This window comes from Sinohyriopsis cumingii, chromosome 2 (genome assembly GCF_028554795.1).
Source record: "Sinohyriopsis cumingii isolate HCF-2022 chromosome 2, ASM2855479v2, whole genome shotgun sequence".
Classification (NCBI taxonomy): domain Eukaryota; kingdom Metazoa; phylum Mollusca; class Bivalvia; order Unionida; family Unionidae; genus Sinohyriopsis; species Sinohyriopsis cumingii.
The window spans coordinates 163,574,807-163,594,789 of record NC_142962.1 but is presented as its reverse complement, the minus strand read 5'-3'; the positions used below and the strand labels follow the sequence as shown (position 1 = coordinate 163,594,789).

Here is a 19,983-nt window from a genome sequence, read left to right as displayed (position 1 = left end):
TCGCTTCGGCATCGTGACAATTTTATAAATTTTAAAAATGCTAAGCAAATTGATCACTCATTTATATATACCGGTAATAAGAGACTGTTCCCACGTTTACCAGTATATATGCTAACCGCATACATCGGGCATTTATTGGTCTATGTGCGGTACTAATCCCACCCGCTGAAGACTTGGCCTAGCAGATCAATGAAGCGCCTTTACATCTGGCGTTTATTGTTCTAAAATCTAGATACCAGGTACTCAACCCATCCGCTATTGGCCCAGCGGGAGATAAGAATAAACGATAACCGTTGCAGTCCTGCCTCAGACAATTCTTTCATCTCAACTAAAAATGGTAATGAAGCCTTGTTTACATCCGACGGGGGATGAAACATTGGGCAAATTTTCATTTACGATAAAGGAAAGGAAACCACTGGAGATAAATTGCTCAGTGCGGCAGATGGCTAGGCCACGTGCGTCTTATATTTGTGGGCGTCTTATGTAAAATATTTTTTACACAAATTGTCAAAACCCGCGTCTTATATATGGGTGCGTCTTATAATTAGGTGCATCTTAAATGCGTGAAAATAAAATCTGCTGAAAATATTAGCGTATTTAAGAAAAGATATCATGAGCATGTATGTGCTTCTAACAGATAATGGAATTTAGTATTTTAATACTAAACATGTTAAAATAAACAGCAATTATTGCCATCTTCATATAATGTGAATTGTTATACTCTCCTTAAGAGGGCCTCTAGGGAGAATAGTCCTTGACTAATGAGTCACCCTCTATAAATAAAGCAATATTATTATTATTATTAGCCCAAATGCTCTTTTTTGAAGATGTGCCAGTTTTGCTATGTTTTTATCATTTGAATTATGCCATACTGTATTACAGTAGTCTAAATAGGGTTGTATGTAACTGTTATAAAATAGTTTTCTGTGCCTTTCAGGGAGAAAATGTCTTATCCTACTGAGAAGCCATAAGCTTGACTTGACGTTTTTACTGATATGTTTGTTATGTTCAGTCCATGATAGGTTATTATCTACCAGAACACCAAGTAATCTATCATGACAGACCATTTGCAAATTTGTATCCTTCCATGTCAGACATAGTTCATCACTATCAAGATTTGTCCTTCTTTACCATGTTGAGATAAGTAATATTTTAGTTTTACCAGTATTTACCACCATGCCATTGCATGTGCACCAGTTTTCCAGTTTGTTTAGGGCATTCTGTAAAGAAATTTCAAGTTCATGCTTTGTGTTTTTAATGTCTGACAATGGTGTGTCATCTGCACAGAGATCTGTAGATGATATTGAGTCTCTTAGTAAAAGTGGTAGGTCATTAATAAATAAAATGAATAGTAATGGGCCTAGAATTGAGCCTTGTGGTACTCCATATCTAATTGTTTCAGGTTCAGACAGAACATTATTTATGTAAACATGTTGTGTTCTCTCACTTAAGTGAGAAGTAAACCATCTAATTATTCTTTCATCACACTGGTAGATTTTCAGTTTCTTCAAAAGGATTTCATGATCCACCATGTCAAAAGCTTTCCTGAAATCTACAAATACAGATCCTGTTATCCTACTTGGTCAAGTGCTTGAAGCCATTTATCAGTTAGGGAGATCAAGGCAGTCTCACAGGAATGTTTCTGTCTAAAGCCTGACTGATTAGGGTGTAGCACCAAGTGTTTGGTTAAATATGACATGAATGAGTCATGGACATGTTTTTCGGATAATTTTGACAAGTTTGGTAGTATTGAGATTGGTTAGTAGTTATCAGCATCATCCTTTGAACCAGATTTGTGAATAGGAGTTATTTTTGCAGTTTTACATATTTTGGGGACAGATGAAGTTGCAAATACTTAAATTGATTATGAATGTTATGCTATCTACAATAGCAGAGGCAGAAGATTTAATGAGTCATGGACCAATCTGATCAAGCCCTGTAGCCTTCTTGGTATCGAGTTCACTGAGACATTTTTTAACAAAGTTTTTCATGCTGTAAGTCTGTAGTTTAAGGGTAATTTTCGTAAAAAATCTTGCAGCTAAAATGTAATAGTTGGCAGGTCTGTAAATCCCATCTACAACATCAACAACATGCCTCATGGTACTGGAAAGGATTTGTTAAATGTTGTCTAACCATCAGAACATCAAAATGCCTCATTGTAGAGAAATTGCTAAACCCTGTCTAGAACATCAAAATGCCTCATTGTAGAGAAATTGATAAACCCTGTCAGGAACATCAAAATGCCTCATTGTAGAGAAATTGATAAACCCTGTCTAGAACATCAAAATGCCTCATTGTAGAGAAATTGATAAACCCTGTGTCTAGAACATCAAAATGCCTCATTGTAGAGAAATTGCTAAACCCTATCTAGAACATCAAAATGTGTCATTGTAGAGAAATTGCTAAACCCTGTCTAGAACATCAAAACGTGTCACTGTAGAGAAATTGCTAAACCCTGTCAGGAACATCAAAATGCTTCACTGTAGAGAAAATGATAAACCCTGTCTAGAACATCAAAACGTGTCACTGTAGAGAGATTGATAAACCCTGTCAAGAACATCAAAATGCCTCATTGTAGAGAAATTGATAAACCCTGTCAAGAACATCAAAATGCCTCATTGTAGAGAAATTGATAAACCCTGTCTAGAACATCAAAATGCCTCATTGTAGAGAAACTGCTAAACCCTGTCTAGAACATCAAAATGCATCATTGTAGAGAAATTGATAAACCCTGTCAGGAACATCAAAATGCCTCATTGTAGAGAAATTGATAAACCCTGTGTCTAGAACATCAAAATGCCTCATTGTAGAGAAATTGCTAAACCCTGTCTAGAACATCAAAATGTGTCATTGTAGAGAAATTGCTAAACCCTGTCTAGAACATCAAAACGTGTCATTGTAGAGAAATTGCTAAACCCTATCAGGAACATCAAAATGCCTCATTGTAGAGAAATTGATAAACCCTGTCTAGAACATCAAAATGCCTCGCTGTAGAGAAAATGATAAACCCTGTCTAGAACATCAAAACTTGTCACTGTAGAGAAATTGATAAACCCTGTCTAGAACATCAAAATGCCTCACTGTAGAGAAATTGATAAACCCTGTCAGGAACATCAAAATGCCTCATTGTAGAGAAATTGATAAACCCTGTCAGGAACATCAAAATGCCTCATTGTAGAGAAACTGATAAACCCTGTGTAGAACATCAAAATGCCTCACTGTAGAGAAATTGATAAACCCTGTCAGGAACATCAAAATGCCTCTTTGTAGAGAAATTGATAAACCCTGTGTCTAGATCAAAATGCCTCATTGTAGAGAAATTGCTAAACCCTGTCTAGAACATCAAAATGTGTCATTGTAGAGAAATTGCTAAACCCTGTCTAGAACATCAAAATGCCTCATTGTAGAGAAATTGCTAAACCCTGTCTAGAACATCAAAATGTGTCATTGTAGAGAAATTGCTAAACCCTGTCTAGAACATCAAAATGCCTCATTGTAGAGAAATTGATAAACCCTGTGTCTAGAACATCAAAATGCCTCATTGTAGAGAAATTGCTAAACCCTGTCTAGAACATCAAAATGTGTCATTGTAGAGAAATTGCTAAACCCTGTCTAGAACATCAAAATGCCTCATTGTAGAGAAATTGATAAACCCTGTGTCTAGAACATCAAAATGCCTCATTGTAGAGAAATTGATAAACCCTGTCTAGAACATCAAAATGCCTCATTGTGGAGAAACTGATAAACCCTGTCTAGAACATCAAATTGCCTCATTGTACAGAAATTGCTAAACCCTGTCTAAAACATCAAATTGCCTCATTGTACAGAAATTGCTAAACCCTGTCTAGAACATCAAATTGCCTCATTGTACAGAAATTGCTAAACCCTGTCTAGAACATCAAAAAACGTGTCATTGTACAGAAATTGCTAAACCCTGTCTAAAACATCAAAATGTGTCATTGTAGAGAAATTGCTAAACCCTGTCTAGAACACATCATTTTCATGAAACTCATCATCATAACTTTGTATTACCTCATTATTTTGTTGTGCTTTACACAGCATAACTGTACTAAGAGAGAGAAAGTGGCAGTTAAAGGTCTAGAACATCATTATTTACTTGAAATATATTATGCATACCAGGTGTCTTATTACCACACTATGATTTACTTTATTCAGCACGAGCATACTGTCCAGTGTATTGTTATCGTAAGCATACTGTCCAGTGCATTGATATCGTAAGCATACTGTCCAGTGTATTGTTATTGTAAGCATAATGTCCAGTGTATTATCATAAGCATACTGTCCAGTGTATTGTTATTGTAAGCATACTGTCCAGTGTATTGTTATTGTAAACATAATGTCCAGTGTATTATCATAAGCATACTGTCCAGTGTATTGTTATTGTAAGCATACTGTCCAGTGTATTGTTATTGTAAACATAATGTCCAGTGTATTATCATAAGCATACTGTCCAGTGTATTGTTATTGTAAGCATACTGTCCAGTATACTGTTATTGTGAGCATACTGTCCAGTGTACTGTTATTGTAAGCATACTGTCCAGTGTATTATCATAAGCATACTGTCCAGTGTATTGTTATTGTAAGCATACTGTCCAGTGTATTGTTATTGTAAGCATACTGTCCAGTGTATTGTTATTGTAAGCATAATGTCCAGTGTATTATCATAAGCATACTGTCCAGTGTATTGTTATTGTAAGCATACTGTCCAGTGTATTGTTATTGTAAGCATACTGTCCAGTGTACTGTTATTGTAAGCATACTGTCCAGTGAACTGTTATTGTAAGCATACTGTCCAGTGTATTGTTATTGTAAGCATACTGTCCAGTGTATTATCATAAGCATACTATCCAGTGTATTGTTATTATAAGCATACTGCCCAATGTATTGTTATTGTAAGCATATAGTCCAGTGTATTGTTACTGTAAGCATACTGTCCAGTGTACTGTTATTGTAAGCATACTGTCCACTGTATTGTTACCACACATTGCTGTACTTTATTCAACATGAGCAAACTGCATTCATGCCTAGTGTCTTACTGCCACACTTTGCTGTACTTTATTCATGGGGATGGGAAAAAAGAATACTGTACCTTATCAGGAGGTTTTGTGCCTCACTTTAGATCAGTTTTACCTATAGCAGCAAATCAGGAGGCATTGCACCTCACTCTACATCAGTATTAAATTTACCTATAATATAGTAGCAGATGAGGAGGTTTTGTGCCTCACTATCTCTGTCCACAGCTATAGCCAGACTCCTGGTGGTGTCAGCTCCCATTCTTTCTTCCTCTATGTACACCTTATAAGGATACATATCACTTCCCCTTGAGAATTCTGGTGGGTTGTCATTGACATCCAAAAGTACAACTGTTAATGATAATATTGTTGCCAACTGAGGATTACCACCATCAGCAGCTTCAATTTTCAACTGAAATAAAAAAATGTATTACCAGTATTTTGGTAATAGGATCAAACAAATGCAGTGGTGAATTATTTCCCTTCATAAGTTTGCTAAAAATTGTTCTTACCAAAAAAAATTTAACACTTTCTAAGGAAGGTTTTTCAAAATCAAATTAGGAAATTCAAAGCTTCTGATACATAACAACAAAGTTAGTTTCTACTGGATTACTTTAACATGAACATATACTGGTGTATGAAATAATACCAATGACACCATAAATGACATCATGAGATAATATAACACCTGATAATGGCAAACATGCCATAATGAGGTACATATGTATAATAATACCTAATGATGTCACAAATGATTTCATGAGGTCATGTACATAAATAATTGTATAATACTGTCATACCTACTAATGTCATAAATAATATCATGAAGTCATGTACAATCTACAATGAAACTAAATGACATCATGATGTAACGTACATATGTATAACAACACCTAATGACACCACAAATGACATCTGGCAAGGTGTGTTGTATTCTTGAAGAAAAAAGTTTAAATATATTGTCTTTAAATTGTTCATAGGTTTCTGTTTGTGAATGTCCACTTCAAATGTGTCAATAATTAGTCACTGCACATTGTTGTTAGCTTGTCAATTTTCAAAAGCTGTCACTTTTAAATAAAGCTGATATAATTGCTGATATAATTTGTGCTGAACAATCAACAATAAGCTAATAATACTTCTTTGTGACACTGCTCTGGCGGTCTAGTGGTTAGAGCATCTGCCTCAGATGTGGGAGATTGTAAGTTTGAACCCTGACCGAGTCATACTGAAGACTTATAAAAATGGTACTAACAGGTGCCTCATTAGTTGCTCACCATGAAGAGGTTAGTGTTAGGACTGGTTGGCCTGGTGTCAGGATAATGTGACTGGGTGGGACATTATCATCCATGGCTGTGGCATGATGCCCCAGTGCCAGGCATAAGCTGCCACACTGCAGACATCTTAGTGATAGGACTGAAAAATTGTTAAAGCTACATTAAAAATTCCCCCCCACACACACACACAAACAACAGAGACACACATCTTTGTGTTTGTCTTTTATGCACTAGGTTTGAGTGCTGTTCAATCAAGGGCAAATAGCTCAACTGGCATAGCACACCCATTCACCAAACAATGCCTTTGTTGAAGTAAGTTTTCACCTGAGTTAATAAATCAATTAATTTACTTAAGTCATTGCAAATGATTCAAGTTTATACCATGGTGAAAGGCTGTTACATCTATATATGTAAGAAAGTGGGTTCTGGTATGTGATGCAGTATTATAAATGCACAGGGGCTTGGCCATGTTGTCAGCTATCATCACATAACATAACCAGGCAGCAGCTGGAAAGCCCGTAGTTATTTGGAAACAATAAACTCTATTTCAGTGTCGATCTAAACAATAGGTGTCATATTTACCAAATATCCAGGGGCATGATAAAATCATTTTTTTTCCTCTCCCAGAAAAATACATTATTTTTTTCCCTCTCCTGGAACTTATGGTGAAGCTTTTTTCACCTAGGTCATATATCCCACAACTTAAGAAATGAAATAAATTTGTATTGAATTTGCACACCTCTTTCACTGCATGTTTAAAGTAGATAAAAGGAGCACTTACCTGATAATAAAGTGATAGAAACTAACCATGTATTATCATTTATTCCTCTTTTTTTCATCATGAGCAATTTATTGAAGAAAACAAATTTATCCTCAAACTCCTTATATGTAGTGTATGATTCCATACTGTAGTGTGTTTCACTTGAGTTTCATTACACATGACACATTGCTCTTTGGCATGAATATTGAGAAATGATCCATGTTTGGTTGTACCAAAGGTCTGAATACGTTATCAGACTGAAAACTGGATCCAACAAAACCGCAAATGAGACGGAGAAAGAGAAATATCAACCAATCATTTGAAGGTGATTGCCATTCAAGCAAGACACAATATAAGGTGAAAAATATGCAAGACTGTATTATATCCAGGTTAACTATATGACAGTATCTTGCAAATAAAAATCATTATTTGAAAATACATTCCCTGTGAATTCAAACGGCAATCATTTTGCTAGCATGGGTTAGAAAAGTATCATCAAAGCAAGTTAATGTTGTGTACAGTATTTACCCTGCAAACATCAATGCCCATTTGTATCAATTATGATCACAGATGGCAGACAACTAGAAACATGGGTGGTGAATAAATACAACTGGTAGTGAGCAATAAACTCATTGTTTGAACTTACAAGCAAGATATCAAATCCAAGGTTATTTTAGTACAAAGTAAGCTGACTCCAGGAGCCAACTTCATATGATTCATTCAAGTGTGGTGATTATATCTATATATATATATATGTACAGAGAGAGAGAGAGAGAGCATCTCAAATTGGTAATGATGTAATATTGAATTTATGAAACAAGTTGAATAATGTCACTGTATTTCAGTGGAAACTATTTAGATAGAAAGAATAATGAATAACTTCATTCATTCTGACAGACGATGCACCTTTCATTTGTTGTGTGTAAAAAACAGTCCCAAACAAAGCTGAACTAGTATTAATGTTTAAAAGTAGATTATACTTTTCTTACAATCTATAAGTCAAAGAAAAAGTGTCTTTCTGAATGAACAGAACATTTTACACAGACAAAATCATTTTTCAACACTGACTGTTCACTGCTCATGAGGCCACATTGTTTAATGCACTACCGGTTAAATGCAGTAAACAGTCCATGTTTATGTTAAAAGGTTTCTCACAACTTACGATTCATAAAAATCTGTCCATACAGTGCAAAAAAAAATATTTTTCAGTCATACTGCTGTTTGCATTGTGGCAGTTTATAGTAATTTCTATCAATGGAGCATCATGTCACAAATTTGTAGCATCACGTCCCACCCAGTATGTAGCATCATGTCCCACCCAGTCACATTATTCTGATGGACAATATCTTGTGCTGAGAAATGCAAACTGATAAGTTCATTAAAAAAGTTAACTCACTGCTTTATCTCTTGAGCAGAATAAAACCTCCCTCAAAAACAAAGATAATTCTACAATGCCTATATCATGCCACACCTAGAAGAATTTTGTCATTCTACTGGGGCTAGAAGTGTACAGAAAATAAGAAAGATTTGAAAATTTCAATAAAGAGCTGTTCGAGTTATTCTTGATGCTGATTTAGATATACCATTAAATTTGTTGAAATGTACATATGCATGAACTAAGATCCATCTGAAACAATAAGCTATATTTAACAAACAAATTCAGTTTTACAAGAATTTTGCTTTTTCGGGAGCCAAACTATGGAATTCCATACCACCTTATATCAAGTCAGCATTGATCTCTGAATGTATTATACATATATGTACCAATGTATTGATCTCTGTATTGTACATGTATGTACCAATATATAGATCTCTGTATCATACATGTATGTACCAATGTATGGATACACGAATGTATTATACATATATGTACAAATGTATGAATCTCTGTACTGTACATGTATGTACCAATGTATGGATCTCTATATTATACATGTATTTACTAATGCATTGATCTATGAATGTATTATACATATATGTAACAATGTATTGATCTCTGAATGTATTATACATATATGTACCAATGTATGTATTATACATGTTATGTACCAATGTATGGATCTATGAATGTATTTTACATATATGTAACAATGTATTGATCTCTGAATGTATTATGCATATATGTACCAATGTATGAATCTCTGTATTATACATGTACGCACCAATGTATGGATCTATGAATGTATTATACATATATGTACCAATGTATGGATCTCTGTATTATATACATGTATGTAGTTTTTAAACTGACAGCAAAAAAGACAAAACATCAATACAGTATAGTGTATAAAAGAATGTAATCAGTTACCTCATACTTATCCTTTGTCTCTCTATCCAGGACTTCTTTGTTTGACAGACTACCTGTTAATGGATCAAGCCTGAACTTCAGGTAGTCCCCCTCATCTAATAGAGTGTAAGTGACTGCTGCATTCAGCCCATGATCAGCATCAGTAGCTAACAATTGTATCACCTCAGTGTTAACAGGTTGTTCCTTAAATGACCAAAAATAATATAATTTTCTATTAGTCAAATGGGTGTACATGAAATAAAGATAATAAGAAATACACAGACAGTAACTTCCACAACTGCCATTATTCCAGACAGTGAGAATTCAAAAATGTGTGTCAGTGCATGTAGCCTAAAAAAAGTGACATTTCTCCAATTGAAAATAAGTTATATTTTCATATAAACCTCTGCATTCTTGGATCTTTGTTGCTGACTGCCACCCAGATATACATACCAGGTGTGGCCATCACCTTAGCAAGCTTAAAGAAATGCACCTCATTGTGATCAAGGCCATTATCTTCTACTAAAGGCAGCCCAAATAATGGCTGCCAGAGGATAAGGAAATAAGTCACATTTTATTGGCAAATTTCAGCCAGTAGTGACTGCAAGCACAAGATGTGTCAGTTAGTTACTGACAGGGGTGAGGTGAACCTTCTGTCGCTCACATGCTGCAACTTGCTGGTTGGTTATGACAAGATGCCCCTTACGACGTCATTAACCTTACCAGCATGCTTGAAAGATTTCCTGCTAGAGTCATATCAATTACAACTGACTTTATTTAAATTAAGTCAGATCACCTGACCCTACTTGAAAGCATTCAAGCCCATTTGCTATGATTGTGCCACCCCTGTATGAAATAGCAAGCACTGTGATGCCCTGCTCCAGGGCCAGTAAAGCCTTTCAACTTGTCCACCATAAAGTAGACTAATCCTGTTAGGAGCCCCACTTCCTCGACTGTGCTGGGAATTAGTCAACGATGTGCTTCTCTGAGTGGTCAAACACATACGTGTTGGAATCCCATATACTACAGATTGCTTGGCAGCTGCTGTTGTCTCTATAGTTTTATATAGCAACCAGGTCTCAGTTTTCACTTTGCTTCTGCCACCAGTGCAAGTTTTAACTACAATGAAGTCACTGTCAGGCATGATGGATTAACTCCAAACATAAACAATGTATATACCAACTACTTTGACTTTGGCACTACGATGTCAGTATGAGACATGTACTTTAGCCAGGTTATAGACTAATAAGAAATAACACAAAATGCTTGACCTGCCAGTATGTAAAAACCATTTGCCAGCCTCCTTTTACTTCCTCTTTCTTTCATTTTTTTGGGGGGTGTTTAAGTTCTGAGCAAACTTTACTTTTTTTTCAAGCAGTTGTGGTTACAAAGGATTAAGTAAAGGTCATTGGTCTTTACCTCTTGGAAAAAATTAATAATAATAATAACAGTAATAATAATAATAATAATAATGACTTTATTAAGAGAAGGTAACTCAATTAGTTACAGAACTAATCTACCTTGAGGCCTTCTAGCTGGTATGTACAATATATACAGTATATAAAACATGGTGTGAAATATCAGGCTTGACACTAAATAATTAAGCAATTTTAAGAATCAAAATATCAAGCCTGGAACATATGCACAGGCATCTGTCAACACATAAACATATATAGAATATAAAATATCATTCTGCATGGAAAAATTCAGCTGTGAAAATGATGCAAAAGTACCCGAAAAGTAGGCAATGTTTATTTTGCCAGAACTGTTCAATTGTCTTAAGATTTCATCAATTTGAGACATTGATTATGAAATAAGAAATGGTAGGAGCCTGCCTTATGTCACTGGGAATGTTATTCCATACCAGTGTATTGAAAAAACTTTTTTTTAAAACAAAACCTTCATTGGTCTTGGTATAATGTAATTTTTACTTCTAACAGACCTTAAATTTGGAGTACCATCAGCATCTCTTTGGTGAAAGATACTGCTTAGATATACAGGAATGGCTTTTCTGGATAATTTATACATCAATTTGGCCTTTGCCTATTTAACCAGGCAGCAAGAATTGTTTTCTGGATTTGTTTGTTATGGATAAAGTATCTGTGTTGCCTTTTATTGTTGTTACAATGATTACATCCCATGAACCAAGCAAAAGTATTGGGTTGACCTAATCTGTCACAGTAAATTACATTTTTGTCATTTTGTAAACTATTTGACCCTATCTGAAAACAATGCATGTACAACTAAGCAATGCATCGCAGTAAGTTTATCATTGTTGTCAAGGAAAATAAGGGGAAATAACTCCAGATATATGCGAATGGCATCTAGTCAAATTTCTTAATAAAGATTGATTTCAATGTCTGTAATGTCAGGCAGTTTCTTTTTATTTGTTTTAGCTCACAAAGTACCCCTGTTTCTACAGTTATAACTTTTGTGGGTTAACATACAATCAAGCATCACATGGCATGAAGGGATATCTTACATTTTCATATGCAAATAGAGGATAGCGAAAAAAAATTATTTCGCCAACAGGTCTCTACATTTTACAACTAAATATATAAATATAGGATCTCAACTGATTTAATATTTATGAGTTGAATAATGTTCAGCTTTTGTGAGCCTAGGTGAGCTGGACATTATTCAGTGAGTTTCATAAATTTAATATTAAATCATTACCCATTTGAGATTCTTTTTATCATATAGATAGTATTTCAGTGGAAATTATTTAGATGGAAAGAAGAACAAATAATTTCATTCATTCTGACAGACGCTGCACCTTTCATTTGTTGTGTGTAAAAAATAGTCCCAACCAAAGAAGAACTAGTATTGATGCTTAAAAGTAGATCATACTTTTCTAACAAACTATAACAAGCGTCCTTCCGAATAAACAGAACATTTTACACAGACAAGATCATTTTCAACACAGAATGTCCAATGCGTGTGATGTGTCATTGTTTGATGCACTGCCCATTAGATTACAGTTGAGGACCCATGTTTATGTAACCTGACACTTTTACAACTAAACATTACATTGTAGCGATATTCATTTGAAGTAATAGGTTTACTGGATGCAGAAATTAACATATTTACTGTAATGTATTTGTGACTGGATATTTGAAGAGTTTGATTTGGAACAATAGACTACAGAATATGCAAACAAATTTCATTTTGACTCGGAATTGCATCATATGTTTTAACAGGTAAATACGCAGTAGTTGGATAAACTTCTGTCAGTTTGGAGACTGGTTTATGTCCACGTTTTTCTGTGAACAGAGTCAAGTTTATTTATGTCTTTAATTTGACATTTAAACCATGCTTGTAAATAGGGTGGATTCCATGCTACAGATATACTGTCTCCCTCAAATCCCACCCCACCCCACACAAGCAATACCCATAGTTATACCTGTTGTTGATATTGTTTTTGGCTTGTGGTTTTAGCTATTTGTCATGTTATGATATGTTATACATGATATTACAAACCCATGTGGGGTACATTAGCCAAGGTCTAAACTTGAAAGTTTTTTATGATATTTATGTTGACTATAATAATGGCTGTACATCCTGGGACACGAAAAAAAATCTGTGTCCTAAGACATATATGCATGTGCCATAAACTACAATGATTGCTTTTGTTATTATTTTGCATATGCATATTTTCTGATTTCTCCAGCACAAAATTAAATACAGGTAAATAAAGACTTCATAATTCACATGCTTGTTTGAGTTTACCCGGGAGACAAGACTGTACTATAATGTACAGTACTTACAGAGTGCAAATCATGCCTAGCATCACTTTAATCCTTGTTTAATCCCAAACATATTAGCTGCAGATTTTGCTTCGTTCATTTTTTCGACCAAATCGCATTCTTGCAAATAACACTTCAGCTAGTCAGTAATAGCTGTTTCATTTATATTGATCCATACGCTCACCAGTTTTTCTTTTTAATGATATAAGTGATGCTACAAATTGAGGTAATCTTTATGAAAAACTACACACATTCAATTGGGCAAGGCACAACCAGCATATGACTGTTACATGTTCATGAAAGAATGGTAATAATAATAAAGGTTAAAATTCTGAATATAGATCAACTAAGATCATCATCAATCTATTTTGCTTTTCTGTTTTGGCCAAACAAACTCATAATTATCCACACAATGGAAAATCTGGATGTTTTGGCATCTCCTTTGTTTGTAATTGGCAGATTTGTCTTTTGTTTTCTGACAGCAATACAGGCCCAGTTAATCATTGCAACCCTGAAACTTGCTTGGGTTAAGAGGGAATTTTGACTGGCAACTATTCCAGTACCTTTTGATGTGTTATTGCCTTTCACTCCGTAATATTAGCACAATTACCGTAGTTTTGTAAAACAGGGGTAACATCGCTTATATCAAAAGCAAACTACAACTCAGTTTTTATGGTATCAGCATAATTTTCTAAGCATTTATAACATTTTGGAGATAGCATTAAAGTTTAGTGCAGTGGTGCCCATGATTAGAATCCAAGTGATGTACTTCATTTAGCGGAATGTAGTTCATTTAGCACATGTTCTAACCTACAATGTACATGCAGTAGCACCATTATGCAAATACATTCACTAGCCTAATTGCAAGCATTGAATCAAGACCGCTTTGGTGGCCCAGTGGTTACAGCGTCCGCCTGGATGCGGAAGGTCATGGGTTCAAACCCCGGCCAAGTCATACCAAAGAATTCTAAAAATGGTACTAACAGCTACCTCGCTAGGCACTCAGCATTAAGAGGTTAGTGTTAGGACTGGTCAGCCTGGTGTCAGGATAATGTGATTGGGTAGGACATCATGCTACATGTCTGTGGTATGATGCCCCAGTGATAGACATCACTTTAAATTGCCACACTGCAGACATCATAGCGATATGACTGGAAAATTGTTAAGCTAAGTTAAAAATCTAAATAACACACACACACAGCATTGAATCAAACCTTACTGTTGTTCATTCTTGTCATACCGGGATAATATTTTAATGAGTTTGGTAAGTTCAATTTCAAGGTAAAATAAAATCTTAATTACTGGTGTACTGATATAAAAAGTCTAATGCAATAATGCATAAACAAACAATAGTTGAGTCAAAAGGGAGAGGTAGTGTTACAGCAACCAGCAAATTTTTGTCATCTTCCTATCAAGTTATACACAAATCAGAATTAGGCAAAACCAATAAGAAAACAGAATATTAAATACATTTCTTGACTTTTCAAACAAATTAAAACCTTTTTTATGTCATAATCGTACATACCAACCCCGAGAGAGTTATATGGGTAATTTTTGTTAATGTAAGTTTGCCTAAAAATAATTGCATTTAGAACTTACTGCATGCAACTTGTGATGTCATCTCAGACTTCTGGGTCAGCTTATATGCAAGTCATTCACCTTTAAGTGTTTATACCTATTTAGTTTGGTGGTTCGGCTTATACGCAAATGTGTGTGTGTGTGTATGTATGTATGTATGTATTTACAGAATCAAGAGCACTTCAGCACAATTCCAGCAATAAAATGCCAAGTAAAACTTTGGTAGCCAAAATGCTCAGGCAAACAAGTTGCTAAAATCTTTAGGAAAAAACCCTTACAAATTGAAATAGACATTATTAAATGCATTCCATTAAGATAAAATATAAAAAGTCAAGATGTAAAAACTACTTAAAAAGTATATAAAATAAAAGCTGCAACAAATTCAGTGTCACCATACTTTATATAAACTGTATTCTTAAGGAAATGCAAGGTTTTCTCTATTGTCACATCAGCAAGCCAATATAAAATATTTCTGTCTCACCATGAGGAAGTCAATACACTTGTCTAGAAATTATGCCTCACTGTCACCGCTCCGGTGGCCTAGTGGTAAGAGCGTCTGCCTTAGATGCGGGAGGTCATTGGTTCGATCCCCGGCCAAGTTATACCAAAGACTTACAAAAATGGTACTAACTGCTGCCTCGCTTGGCACTCAGCATTACGAATTTAGTGTTAGGACTGGTTGGCCTGGTGTCAGGATAATGTGTCTGGGTGGGACATCATGCTACATGTCTGTGGCATGATGCCCCAGTGCTAGACATCACTATAAACTGCCACAATGTAGACATTGAGATACGTTAAAAATCCAAATCATACACACACACACATGCCTCACTGCCACTGGACACTGGCATATCATCAAACTGATATAAAATAGAGAAATCCTCATCTCTAGGATTCGAGGTATCTGGAGGATGCCACCATAAATATGAGGTTGGATACCTGGAGTCAATTTTTTTAATCTTAAATACGAGACTGGATTCTGAAGTCCATATTTTATTTGTGAAGCTATTATTTCACAAATTTTAAATAACAAAACATGTCCATCATCATAAATATTAAACTCACGATATGCAGCATTCATTCCGAAATGGGTAAGAGTACATGGCAGCTTTGGCTGCTTTCTTCTACTCTTAATACCCATATGACTAGGCTGCCAAAAGTGTAGGATAACTTGCATGACTAGGCTGCCAAAAGTGCAGGATAACTTGCATGGATTTTATTGGAAAGCCATGTTTCTGTAAGACTTTGGTTACTGATGACTGGTCCAATTTAAGATTTTGCAATGCGTTCAGAGTGAAAAGGGATACACCCACCCTCCCATACCTGAAATGAATTTTATGAGCAGCTTTCATATAATTCCAAAATATAAATGTAGTTGTTGTCAGTGTTATGATGATAGCTGCAAACTTGTCTCCATCTTCTGAACCATCAGTATACAAGAAAATGTGGTGGTTCTTATTTCACTGAATTTTAACATGATTCATATCTTAGAATGTAATGTAAAATTAACAAGTGTTAGTCACCATATTGACAATTAACAAGTGTTAATCAGCATATTGTGAATCTATTTTGTATTCAAATCTGTAGTTTTGTATCACCTATTTACAAAGTTATTTTTATAAGAAACACTATTATTAAACTTTCAAAAATAAGTCAAGCCAGCTTCGAAAGAAACCACCAGAAAATAGAAAGTCACAAATGTTTGGTTTATGCTCTACTGAGTTTTACTTCTACAAAACAAATTTCTGGAGAAATACATTTCAAAAATATAGTTTTCCAAAACATTTCTTTAATATGCTTGTTTGATATTTTTTATGTAACAATAAGTAGAGACTTTTACATTGTATGATGATAAATGGGGGATTATATCTGTACTAAAATAACTTTTACTCTTTGGAAAAATGGCACATATCAGATCTGACAAATTATCTTTTACCTCCTTCACAGAAATTGCACTCCTGGGTCCTTCTGGCTTGACAAAGACTGGGTTGTTCAGGTTTTCATCCAAAACTGCAATAATTAAATTTGCTGTTGTGCTTAGGCTCAGCAAACTTCCTCTATCACTTGCAGTGATGTTTAACTCAAAGTTCCCAAATAGTCCTCTAAGATTTCCTTTCACTTTGATTTCGCCAAAATTCTTAATCTGTGTTCCTACCATCCGTCCCACAGTCTCAACTGTGAATTTCTCCATGACAGTAGCATTTCCGCTAATAGTGTAGTTTATCTGTGCGTTGGGACCTTCATCAAGATCTTCTGCTGTTACAGTGTATATCAAGTGGCCAATACTTGCACTCTCTTGTACAGTGTGTATGAGAGTGGGATCCACATTTGTGAAGACTGGTGGATTGTCGTTGATATCTCTTACACTGATAATGATTGGTTTGGTTGTGTTGGGACGCTGATTGTTTGGATCTGCTTTATTATCACAGGCAGTTACAGACAATGTATATGAGGAACGAGTTTCCCTGTCCAGTTCTTTTGCCACAAATATTGCTCCCTGTGAACAGAACAAGAAAACACTAAAAAAAATCATTATCCATCTAAAGACAGGACGAAAAAAACAGAAGTTTCTATCAGACGCAATTAGATTTCTCACGTACCTTTTAATTAAGAGTTTTTCAAGAACTTGTTAATTTTCTTTACAAGACATAAAGAGAATGTCACTTTGTCATCAAAGTTAGCAGGTGAAAAGCTTCTCTTTTCAAAGTAGAATAGTTTATGGTTTTCTTCTGGCACACTAAAGCATACTCATGTGCCAAATTTTGCTTCTGTTATTTGCAGTGATGCTGCCAGAAACCTTCCTATAACAAAAAAGTCAAAAACACCAACTCTAGAAGAGGGAAATGGGTTGAAGAGGAGACGACAGCAGTAACAATGACAGCTAAAAGACAAGAAAACAAACATTTAATAACAGGTGCCTGACCATTTTTGCATTATGAAGTCCTGCACATTTTTCAGCTGAAGTCAAATATTCGATCTATGCTCTTACCATGTGTTAACCTGAACAAATGATATTCCATCTCAACCAATATCCAAAAGTAATCACTTATCTTAGATTTCAACATAACTCATGGCTACAAATGACTTTCATGCTCAAGAAATGGATGAATTTGCTAGATCCCCCTAGGCACAATTCAATTGGAACACCCTTGACACTTTCTGAATAACTACACCAGTTCCCAATCATACAGGTGCCTGCATACAAACACTGTATCTGCTTAGTCCTGCAATGTAAGACATCAATCCTGATCGGTGTGATGGGTTGACTAAATAATCTATGCCATGTAGCTATGTTCCATCTGTGTTAGAGTGTGAGAGTATTTATTTAGCAGAGGTGGTTCAATGTAATTCAAATAATATTCTTGTTTTTCACCTAACAGTGTATGATTTTAACAGATGGGAGGGAGATCCTGTCAGGGTGCAAGCCAAATGAAAATTTTTTTCTAGGGCGATTTTTTGTTTTCATGAAATATTTTCATAAAAATTTTTCTAGGGAAATCTCTTGTTTTCATGAATTTTTTTATGGTCTTCCAGCCAAATATCACAGTTTTTCCCAGGCCAATATTCCAGGATTTTCCATGCAATATTACATGGTTTACCATAGTTTTCAGGCATACACTGGTTGCAGCCTGAAATATTAGTCCAAAAACTCCTGGGTTTTCTGTACTAGAACTGTCCATCATTTTCTATGACAATATTCCATGGTCTTCCAGCCTACCCTAGACACAGCATGGAATACTAGTCCAAATATACCAGGGTTTTCTTTGATAGAACTGTCTGGGGTTTTCCATGCCAATATTCCATGCTTTCCCTTGGGTATTTTTTGCATGGTTATCCTGCCTACCCTGAAATTATAGTCCAAATACTCCATGGTTTTCCATGCTAGAGTTTGCCATGGTTTTTCATGGAATATCATGGAAAATTTACAGCCAGGTGGTGTGTAAAAAATATTGGCAGATGTGAGTAAGTTGTGTGTAAAAAAATACTGGTACCATAAATACTCGAGTATAAGCCAAATAATTTAGGAAAAGATAAATGCCTTGAAGAATGGAGGGTGGTGGCTAAGTTGTTAATATTTTTTTTTGCTGACAACCATAACAGCTGCAAATCTTGGGACACAAAAAATAAATTTTTCCATGTCCTAAGATGTATATGCATGTAAAAAATATATTCTCTGTGTCCCAACACTTACTAAACTGTTATAAACTACTATGATTGCTTTTGTTATTCTTTTGCATGTGCACATTTTCTGACTTCTCCAACAAAAAATTAAATAAAGAAAAATAAAGACTTCATAATTTATGGGCCGGTTCAAGTTTACCCCTGAGACTAGTCTGTGCTATAATGGACAGTACTTACACAGTGCAAATCGTGCCTAGTATTACTTTAATCCTTGTTTATTCCAAAAGATATTAGATACAGATTTTGATTTATTCAATTTTTTGACCAAACTGCATTCCAGATAACACTTCCGCTAGTCATTTTTCGTTTACGTTGATCCATGTGCTCACGAGTTACTTTTTCAATGATATAAGTGACACTGCAAACTGAGGTAATCTTTAGGAAAAGGTACACATGTTCAATTGGGCAGGGCACAACTAGCATAACTGTTACATATTCATGAAATGGTAATAATAAAGGCTAAAATTCTGAATATAGATCAACTAAGATCATCATCAATCTATTTTACTTTTGTGTTTTGGCTGAACAAAATCAAAATTTTCCACATAATGGAAAGCTGGATGTTTCAGCGTCTCCTTTGTTTATAATTGGCAGGTTTGTCCATTGTTTTCGATAGCAATACAGGCCAGTTAATCATTACAACCCTGAAACTGGGCTAAGAGGAAATTTTGACTGGCAACTATAATAGTCCTTTGATGTGTAATTGACATTTACCCCATAATAGTATGATCACTATAGTTTTTTAAATTGGGTGTAAGGTCAAATTACAACCCAGTTTTTATGGTATTAGCATAATTTTTGAATCATTATGTTTGAAACATCATTACTGTATTTTAAATTTATCATTAAAGTTTAGTGCAGTGGTGCCCATGATTTGAATCCAAGGGATGTACTTCATTCAGTGGAAACTACATCATTCAGCACCTATTCAAACCTACAATGAAAATCTGGTGGTGCCATTATGTAAATACTCACTAGCTTAATTGCGAGCATTGAATCAAACCCTATTGTTGTTGGCTGTTGTCATAATGGGATAATATTTTAATGAGTTAGGTATTTACAATTTCAAGGCACAAAAAAAACATGATTACTGGTGTACTGACACAGAAGATATAATGAAATA

General features: G+C 35.0%; 1 protein-coding gene across 1 annotated transcript in view; it reads right to left on the bottom strand.

Annotated features, from left to right (window-relative positions):
• The window catches only part of LOC149806231 (cadherin-23-like), a 317,815-nt gene that overhangs the window by 104,581 nt on the left and 193,251 nt on the right, over window positions 1-19,983 (bottom strand). The window contains exons 23-25 of the mRNA XM_089935354.1: window positions 16,615-17,175; window positions 9,376-9,558; window positions 5,208-5,445 (exon numbers count right to left, since the gene is read on the bottom strand). Coding sequence (XP_089791480.1) covers window positions 5,208-5,445; window positions 9,376-9,558; window positions 16,615-17,175 — 982 coding nt within the window. The remainder of the gene's footprint in view (window positions 1-5,207; window positions 5,446-9,375; window positions 9,559-16,614; window positions 17,176-19,983) is intronic.